General features: G+C 37.3%; 2 protein-coding genes across 3 annotated transcripts; one reads left to right on the plus strand and one right to left on the minus strand.

The window, feature by feature from the left end:
* Window positions 1–347: 347 nt before the first annotated feature.
* On the minus strand, window positions 348–2,991 carry rpl28 (ribosomal protein L28). Of its 2 annotated transcripts, none has more exons than XM_079847713.1 (5): window positions 2,926–2,991; window positions 2,300–2,391; window positions 1,117–1,240; window positions 708–826; window positions 348–484 (listed from the first exon to the last, which is right to left on the minus strand). In XM_079847713.1, the coding sequence occupies exons 2-5, from the start codon at window positions 2,381–2,383 to the stop codon at window positions 395–397; spliced, it is 417 nt and encodes a 138-aa protein (XP_079703839.1). In that variant the 5' UTR covers window positions 2,384–2,391; window positions 2,926–2,991; the 3' UTR covers window positions 348–394. The 2 variants fall into 2 exon arrangements, with proteins under 2 accessions (XP_079703839.1, XP_079703840.1); XM_079847714.1 differs by having other exon boundaries at window positions 2,732–2,950.
* Window positions 2,992–3,083: 92 nt separating this feature from the next.
* Window positions 3,084–8,773, plus strand: LOC307144948 (uncharacterized protein). The gene is made up of 7 exons (XM_079847707.1): window positions 3,084–3,585; window positions 4,252–4,363; window positions 4,628–4,740; window positions 4,830–4,929; window positions 5,114–5,235; window positions 6,390–6,484; window positions 8,264–8,773. The coding sequence occupies exons 1-7, from the start codon at window positions 3,495–3,497 to the stop codon at window positions 8,303–8,305; spliced, it is 675 nt and encodes a 224-aa protein (XP_079703833.1). The 5' UTR covers window positions 3,084–3,494; the 3' UTR covers window positions 8,306–8,773.
* Window positions 8,774–9,506: the final 733 nt, after the last annotated feature.

A 9,506-nucleotide genomic window follows, 5' to 3' on the forward strand; every position in this document is an offset into this window, starting at 1 on the left:
GGATGAAGGTACCATTCATATTTAAAAAAGTAATGCTAGTCAGAAAAACAGTGGTTTAATGCTTCATTACCTTGACATTTTAAGTATGACATTAAGTGTTGATTTAATGGGAAACATCCTGATAACACATTAAACAATCTGCTCTTAATCCAATCCTGTAAACCAAGACAACTTTAAGCCGCCTTTTCTCTTCATGAAATGCCTTGTTAGACCACAAGTGACAGTAAATAACTGTAGAATACCCAACCTTGCTTCACAAGTAAAGTCAAGTTCACTAGTTAAACTCAGTGAGTTTCATGTTTTGTGAGTGTAGACCAATTAAAAATTAGACGTGCAGGAAAAGAAAGTTTGACCAAAAGCATTTTATTAAGTCAGAAGCTGTAAATGCAATTATTTATGAACTCTTAGGAGCCCTGGCGCGCTTCTTCTTCACCACCACAGGCTTCTGACTCCTCAGGATGGCGCTCACGCGTCTCACAGCCGCCTGGAGGACACAGACAGAGCATCAGTCTACTGGGCAGCTGAAGTGCATTCACTCCATACTGCATCTACTGTGGAGCTGTAGAGCTCTTGTGCATTACGTATAAACACAGAACTAAGAGTTTAAAACTATTTCCCAGAAGCAAATTGTGTCCAATTACAAATGACTAAAGTAAACTGTAAAATTGCTAAATCCTTCATGCCTTTGTGTGGCCGTGTGAACTCACCATGCGCAGGTCTCTCCTGTATTTGTTTTTGCGGATGATGTTCCTCACGCTGGCGAGGGTGGCGCGAGAGTTCTTGTTGATGGTGATCTTCTCGTATGAGGTGGCAGGTTTACGCTGACCTGAAACACATGCAACCAATAAGCTTAGTAAAAGAACGCCAGAAGATGTTTAATAAAGAGGATTCAGTGCAGATGAATGGTTTATTTCAGAGATAAATCAGACATTGAGACCTACAGAATCTAATTCCAAAACAAATGTCTTGATGCAACTGCATTATACAAACAACTAGCATCTGAACGATTCTAATGTGCAACCTCATTATTTCCTGGACATTTAAAAGTTGGATCCCTGAAAGAAATGTCACTGTTGACCATCAGCTTGGGTCATAAACTAGCGGAGCCTCACTCACCTGCACGTTTCTTCAGGACGACGACCACACCTTTGCCATCAGCGGCCGGCTCGATGCCAACAGTCTTCTTGTGAATGAGGCCATTGAAGCGGAAAGAATTCCTGGCTTTCAGGTTATTTGGTTCCTGATCATGAGAGAAGGGTATGCAAGATTAGAAATCAGAAATAGAAATGTATAACAAAAACAAAAAAACATTGGAAATGTTCAGCAGGACAACTATAGTGTTCGGACAGAGTCACAGACAGCAGTACAGACAAAAATGCCAATAATTAAGCTTATCAATTTATTTTATCAAGGTATTTTGGTGCAAACTGTTTAAGACAGTAAAAATACACCAATTCTAAGATAGACAGGTTAAGGCACTCCTCATCCCTAAGCAATAAAGAAAGTCTTGTGGACGCGAGTAAATTACACTTCCGTTTACGCAGTCAAAACTATCAGTTTTCCTACTCGTGTTCAGTTGGTATTCTGGATCGCAGAATATTAGGCGATATTAAGATATTTTAGAGATGGAAAACCCTGAAGCAAAATCAGATACACTAGATTACATCTACATATGAAAGGATGGGGGGAAACAAACTAATTTTCTGAACTAAACTAATTTCTAAGCCTGCATTCATTCTCGAATCAGTATTTCCGCATTAAAACACTAGAAAACGCACAATATCAGCTTAGTGTGAATTAAACTAAACCCATTTAAGTGTTAGTTAACCCAATTTTTTAACCCGTTTACCCTCATGTTGTTCCAGACACGCAAGACTTTCGTTCACCTTCGGAACACAAATGAAGATGCTTTTAATGAAATCTGAGAGCTTTCTGTCCCTGCATTGACAGTCTACGCAACTATCACTCAATCCCCAGAAAGGTAGTAAAGATATCATTAAAGTAATCCATGTGACTCCAGAGGTTTATCCTTCATTTTATGAATGGATGTGAGTGCTTTGTTCGAGCAAAAAACAATTTACCACTTTATTTTCAAAATATTAAACTCCAATGCACGTTCACGCAACATCTGATCTCACGTCAACAACACGCATGCATTGTGGTGCTCTCGTGAACACACACATTAGAGATTTATATTTTTGGGTTTGGAACAACATGAGGGTGAGTAATTAATGACAGAATTTTCATTTTAGGGTGAACAATCTGTAAAGGCCTGTCACATCAGCAGTGTCTGACTTACAGTGCTGTACGTCTGTTTGTTCCTCTTGATAAGGAAACTGGAGGTGTTCCTGATGACCATCCACTGCAGGTGGGACGATGCCATAGTGACTCCTGAATGAAGCAAAGCAACAAATGAGAATAAGAAACAGTCTACAATTAAGACTGCTTATCTACAAAACCACATAACCAATAAAACAAGATCATTTAGTAATACACACATATATTATAACGTTACACACACATATAATTTGCGCCTGTAATACTATCAAAACTCAACCCTCTAATGAAACTACAGAGCTACAAAACAGCAATGGCACAAACAGCCACCACAGAATACTTAACACTGATGTTCAACGTTCAATTTGAGAGAGAGAGAGAAAAATATCTTTATTTGTTATCAGTCGATGCTGAAATGTAACATGTTTAGCGGTGTGGTGCTTGTCTCACTCACTGCAGGCCTCGCTAAGCAACACCGGTAGAGTTTATAATAAAATATCTTCCTCTTTATTTTCTCTACACCGAATGTTACAGCGCATAAGCAGCTTATAACATATTCGATGCCCTTATATGAACATTTAATGCTGAAATGTGCGCTATATAGCGTTTAATCGAGCTTTGAAAAGTAACACACGACGACCACGTTACCTTTTCAGCAGAGGAAGAGAGAAGGAAAGGAATGAGTCCCAGTTCCGGCGGTTCTTACGTACAGTTAGTTTCTTACGCCTATACGAGGGATTAGTAATTTAATAATTTACATACGATTCAGAGTGTAGTAAATGACAAAACAAATATTTCAGATGTATTTTCGAAAAGTTTTAGGAAACGTTTTCAAATACCTTTCTTTTAAAAAAGATTGTTTTAAACAGACCTATATGTTTGATGGACAGCGCGGATGAACATCGCGGGTGAAACGCGGTGTGATGCAGTTTGAGTACGTCACTCGACCTGTGTGCTCTTCGTCATTTTCATGCGTTCTCTAACAACCACAACAACCCAGCTCTGCAAATACATTATTATGGTTATTATTTATTTGAGGATAGTTAAACAATGTAAATGAGAGCGGAGCCCAAACAGATTAGATTATTATTCGAATGATTAAATAGATAATAGATTATTATTCGAATGATTAAATAGATAATAGATTATTATTCGAATGATTAAATAGATAATAGATTATTATTCGAATGATTAAATAACCAGCCAATGCTGCAGTGATGGAGAATGATGAAGATCAGGAGACTCTGGGAGAGAAACTGTATGATCTGATTTATCCTAAATACACTGAGATGACACCTAAACTTACAGGTGATAGAGAATCAGTATCTATCTATCTATCTATCTATCTATCTATCTATCTATCTATCTATCTATCTATCTATCTATCTATCTATCTATCTGTCTGTCTGTCTGTCTGTCTGTCTGTCTGTCTGTCTGTCTGTCTGTCTTATCTGTCTGTCTGTCTGTCTGTCTATCTATCTATCTATCTATCTATCTATCTTATCTGTCTGTCTGTCTGTCTATCTATCTATCTATCTATCTATCTTATCTGTCTGTCTGTCTATCTATCTATCTATCTATCTATCTATCTTATCTGTCTGTCTGTCTATCTATCTATCTATATATCTATCTATCTATCTATCTATCTATCTAATCTGTCTGTCTGTCTGTCTGTCTGTCTGTCTATCTGTCTGTCTGTCTGTCTATCTATCTATCTAATCTGTCTGTCTGTCTGTCTATCTATCTATCTATCTATCTATCTATCTATCTATCTTATCTGTCTGTCTGTCTGTCTGTCTGTCTGTCTATCTATCTATCTATCTGTCTGTCTGTCTGTCTGTCTGTCTGTCTGTCTGTCTGTCTGTCTGTCTGTCTGTCTGTCTATCTATCTATCTATCTATCTATCTTATCTGTCTGTCTGTCTGTCTGTCTGTCTGTCAGATATAGTGGTGTAACTTTACTCATGTCATGCAGGTATGTTGCTGGAATTGCCTGTTTCTGTTGTGGCTCAGATGTTGTATGATGAAGCTCTGCTGAATAAAGCATTGGAAAGAGCACTGACCGCTCTCACATCATCTGACCACAGGTATCACACAGTACTGCCACTGTGCAAAACAGATCTTTTACACACACACACACACACACACACACACACACGAAACTGAACTTAAAATGCACAGTAATGGATGGATACAAATCACATTATACTAAGCACACAATGTTGTGACTTTACTGGGCAACAATGTAGCATTCAACTACTTAAAATGTGTCTAAATTAATATTACATAGTTTTCACATATTAGGTATAGTACATACTAAGTGCATAACCTCTGTCTTATTCTCTTCCTAGTGATCCTGTGTCTCACACTGATGATGCGGTGTCTGTGTCCTCCGACTCGCTGGGTGAACAGCTGTATGACCTCATTGACCTCTACAACACTGGACATACACAGAAAATAACTGGTACATTTATTGACACTGCAAAAATAACACACCAAATGAGGGAATTTACAGTCTGTTACAATAGTAACATTGCCATGGCAACTGTGCAGGCATGTTATTGGAGCAGAAGAAGGAGGCGGTGCTTCAGCTGCTGTCGGATCACGTGCTCCTCGAGGAACGGGTCAAGATTGCCTTGAAAACCTTGCAGGAGTAGGTGCCTTTGGGTTTATTATTATCAGTGTCGAGCAGATTTCAGAATTCAGTTCATGAGTTAGAATTTGAATGAATTACAGAATGTTGAATTGTAATGATATACTAGCAAGAATTAGCATAAAAAGATTACAGGAAAGTTTCAAATATGCTAGAAACAGAATGTCCTCTATCTGTGGCGTAGGCAGGGTGACGAGGCGACAGACGTGAGTGACAGCTCAGACCGAGAGGAAGTGGAATCCATTGGCGAGACGCTTTTCAGTTTTGTGCATCAGTTAGACCCCGCCCACTGTGCTGACATCACAGGTGAGTTATTAAGCTCATTTGAATACAGGGTTCATAATGGAAGCTTGTTTCCGCCACAACATAAACATTTTAAAAGATAATTGCGACTTTTTATCTCACAATTTCGAGTTTACATTTCGCAATTCTGACTTTATTTCTCAGAATTGCGATATATAAAGTCAGAATTGCGTGAAATAAAGTTGCAATTGCGTGTTATAAAGTCAGAATTGCGAGATATAAAGTCAGAATTGCGTGAAATAAAGTTGCAATTGCGTGTTATAAAGTCAGAATTCTGAATTCTGCGACTTTATTTCTCAGAATTGCGACTTTATATCTCCCAATTGCGACTTTATTTCTCAGAATTGCGACTTTATATCTCGCAATTGCAACTTTATTTCTCAGAATTGCGACTTTATTTCTCAAAATTCTGACTTTATAACACATAATTGCGAGTTCACAATTGTGAGATATAAAGTCCAATTCTAAGGAAAAAAAAGACGGACTTTTTTTTTTTTTTTTTTTACCTCAGAATAGTTTGTATCTCACAATTCTGACTTTATAACACGCAATTGCGACTTTATATCATGCAATTCTGACTTTATATCTCGCAATTGCGACTTTATTTCTCAGAATTGCGAATTTATATCTCCCAATTGCGACTTTATTTCTCAGAATTGCGACTTTATATCTCCCAATTGCGACTTTATTTCTCAGAATTGCGACTTTATATCTCGCAATTGTGACTATTTCTCAGAATTGCGACTTTATTTCTCAGAATTGTGACTTTATATCTCGCAATTGCGACTTTATTTCTCAGAATTGCGACTTTATTTCTCACAATTCTGACTTCATATCTCGCAATTGTGAGAAAAAAAGTCAGAATTGTGAGATAAAAAGTCGCAATTATTATTATTTATTTATTATTAAGTGGCGGAAACAAGCTTCCATAGTTCTTGATTGAGAGATGCTGCGTCCGAAATCGAATACTTCCCAACTATATAGCATGCGGAAAACAGAGTAGTATGTCCGAATACATATTCAAAAAGCAGTCGGCGAAAAGTATCCGGATGACCTACTACTTCAATGGACACTTTACTATCCCATGAGGCAGTATGCAATTTTGGACGCAGCAAGTGTTTTTGTACACACTATATGATATGTATTAATGTGTACAGGGATGCTACTGGAAATGGATTCTGGAACTCTGCGACAGATTCTGTCCGACCGGAGCATGTTGGAAGTTGCAGTTCAGAGAGCAAAAAGTGCACTGGTACTTCAACCAAATATACACACACATTCAGGGGCGAAGGATGCGTTTGTGCTTTTAAAGGAGACATATCATGCTTTTAAATCGTTCCTTTTAACATATAAATCATACATTTGTAGTCTATATAAAGCGGAACTGCAATGCTTGGGTATGAATTCCTCATTATTATAGCTCCACAGGCCCCTTTTTTACCCCTTTTCTGATGTGCGTCTGAGATCAACTCGTTTTGGTGCGGTCTCTTTAAATACAATTGAGACACGTCATACCCCGCCCCCTCTCCAGTTTGCAGAGGTTCAACTCCACCCCGTTCGGCCATTTTTGTAGTTTAATAGCAGAGATACGATTATAGCGGCACAGAAACTTTTTATTCACACGTTATTAACAAAATGTCAACAACGGAAGACTTGTCCAGCCAGCCTTACATGTTCGAGCCAGAGTCGGAGCCGGAGCGAGATGAATATGAAGACGACGAACCTGCAGAACAACGTCTTCATATGGATGTATCGCAATGGTGTGTTACTTACTGTATTTACACATGAAACTTTGGTCTTCCGACCTTTTACCACCGTGTCAATTTATTTTGATTAATATATGTGCGAGGGAGAGAGAGCAAGACAGCGTCTAGTTTGGAGACGGTGTCTTATTTACACTTTCGCCTGGCTCCGAAGAGAGAGAGAGTGCGTGCGCGCGACCGGGTCTCTCTCTCTCTGCTCGTTCTTTCAGTTAAACATGCGCCCTGTCACAAGCGCGGCAGTTCATCTACATTAGACGGTGTAATGAAGCGTGTGGGTTACTACATCCAACAACCGAACATTTTAACTTATCCTCTCGTAACTTCTGCATCTTTTAGCTTGGACTACAAAATTGCAGCGAGAAATAAAAATGGCGGATTGCTCGAAGTGTTGGGCCGGAAGTCAATGTCCTTATTTGGCAGTTCCGCTGCAAATACTGTGACGTAATAGTTCACAAAATGTCATAGAGAACAGAAAAATCGGAACAGGTTGAAAAATATGACCAAAACAGAATATAAAGATATCAACGAAACACCTGAAGAGAATAATTTCAACTTTTCTGTACTTCTAAACACTCCAAATATACAACAAAATGCATTTAAGGGCTAAAAAAGTGGATTTAGCATGACATGTCCCCTTTAAGCTATAATATTGCTCACAACCATAACTTTGAGTTACAGAACTCTTAAAGGGATAGTTCACCCAAAAATGAAAATTCTGCCATCATTTGCTCACCCTCAAGTTGTTCCAAACCTGTATGAGTTTCTTCTGTTGAACACAAAATAAGATATTTTGAAGAATGTCTGTAATCAAACAGTTGTTGGACCCCATTGACTTTCATATGATTTTTTTTTCTTCTCCACACTATGGAGTTGACTCCATCAACTGTTTGATTACAGACATTCTTCAAAATATCGTCTTTTGTGTTCAGAAGAAGAAAGAAACAACTTGGCGGTGAGTAAATGATGACAGAATTTTCATTTTTGGGTGAACTATCCCTTTAAGAGTTCTGTAACTCAAAGTTATGGTTGTGAGCAATATTATAGCTTACAAGCACAAACGCATCCTTCGACAGGGAGTACATGAACTTTTTTTATCATTCCAATTTGTCTGGGTGGCTAAAAACACATTTTTCTGTGGTGTGACAAACTGAGAACACATACTTTATTTTGACTTTACTGGGACTTTAAGCTGGTAAATAATGAACAAGGAAGAGCTGGACTGAAGTTTCCTGGACTGAACAAATAATAATAATGTTCTCTGTCCACAGGAGGGGGTTTTGAGCCCAACACACACACACATGTCAGAATGAGGAATGGAATCACTTGAGGAAATCTGTACTTGGGACTTTTGAGCCCAAATTGCTGTACATTTTACATGTATATTTCAAAGCAATGTTTACATGGACTTTTTTTTCATGGATTGTTTTTAGGATTTTTGCCACTTTTTATTGATGGGAATTGGGAAGATAAAATGACTGTGAAAGAAAAAAAGGGGGGAATTGCATCAGGAAAACAAACAGGCTGGATCTGATCCTGCTTCACCTGCATGAGACTCTAGAGCATCTGCACTAAACACTAGTTCATGGCTTCGACATTCCTGCACATTTACATTCTTTTGTTGAGTTGTGTCATATAATCAGCTATAAAATAATATATGTCTGTAAATAAAGAATGAAGAGTTTCATACTGTAGTTTTGTATGAGATTCATGTAAATACTACTAATATTACAGCCATGCAAATAATAAAGACATGATGAAATGCTTATAAGTACACTGTTTTCAACTGTTTGGTTAGTCGGTTTGTCCTTTTTTAATGTAAAAATGAGAAAAACATTCTCAGGCTATATTGCACAAAAGTACCGATTAAAAGGTTGGGGTCTCTACGATTTTTTTAAACAAATATTATTACTTCTATTCAGCAAGGATTCATTAAATCGACTGTAAGTGACAGTAAATACATTTATAATATTACTTAAGATTTCTATTTCAAATAAATGGTGTTTTTTTTTTTTTTTACTTTCTATTCATCAAAGAATCCTGAAAAAAATGTTTCACAGTTTCCACAAAAATATTAATCAGCACAACTGTTTTCAACTGTTAATAATGAGAAATGTTTCTTGAGCAGCAAATCATCATATTAGACTGATTTCTGAAGGATCATGTGACACTGAAGACTGGAGTAATGATGCTGAGAATTCAGCTTTGATCACAGGAATAAATTACATTCTAAATAAATTGTAATAATAGCTCACAATATAACTCTTTTTAACTATATTTTGATCAAATATATGCAGCTTTGGTGAGCATGAGATAATATATATATTTTTTTAAATCTTAAACCTTTCAGTGGTAGTGTAGTTACATGGGTAGTAAACACACATCTACAACTGTTTAAATACCATTATGCAAATTATTTTATAATATTAAGCATGCATATATAAGCAGCTCATAGTAAAAGAGAGACAAAATGCTTCTACCTTTTTAAAGAGAAAAAAAAAACATTCTGAAGTA

Source organism: Squalius cephalus (assembly GCF_949319135.1).
Source record: "Squalius cephalus genome assembly, chromosome: 17".
NCBI lineage: Eukaryota > Metazoa > Chordata > Actinopteri > Cypriniformes > Leuciscidae > Squalius > Squalius cephalus.

What these genes read in the sequence shown, in the direction of transcription:
- rpl28 (XM_079847713.1), bottom strand. Translation starts at nt 2,383, where the DNA reads ATGGCATCGTCCCACCTGCAGTGGATGGTCATCAGGAACACCTCCAGT. An exon ending in ACAAACAGACGTACAGCACT is followed by an intron (nt 1,241 to 2,299) that starts GTAAGTCAGACA and finishes TCTCATGATCAG; the next exon opens with GAACCAAATAACCTGAAAGC. An exon ending in CGTCCTGAAGAAACGTGCAG is followed by an intron (nt 827 to 1,116) that starts GTGAGTGAGGCT and finishes CATGTGTTTCAG; the next exon opens with GTCAGCGTAAACCTGCCACC.
- LOC307144948 (XM_079847707.1), top strand. Translation starts at nt 3,495, where the DNA reads ATGGAGAATGATGAAGATCAGGAGACTCTGGGAGAGAAACTGTATGAT. An exon ending in GATGACACCTAAACTTACAG is followed by an intron (nt 3,586 to 4,251) that starts GTGATAGAGAAT and finishes CATGTCATGCAG; the next exon opens with GTATGTTGCTGGAATTGCCT. An exon ending in ACATACACAGAAAATAACTG is followed by an intron (nt 4,741 to 4,829) that starts GTACATTTATTG and finishes GCAACTGTGCAG; the next exon opens with GCATGTTATTGGAGCAGAAG.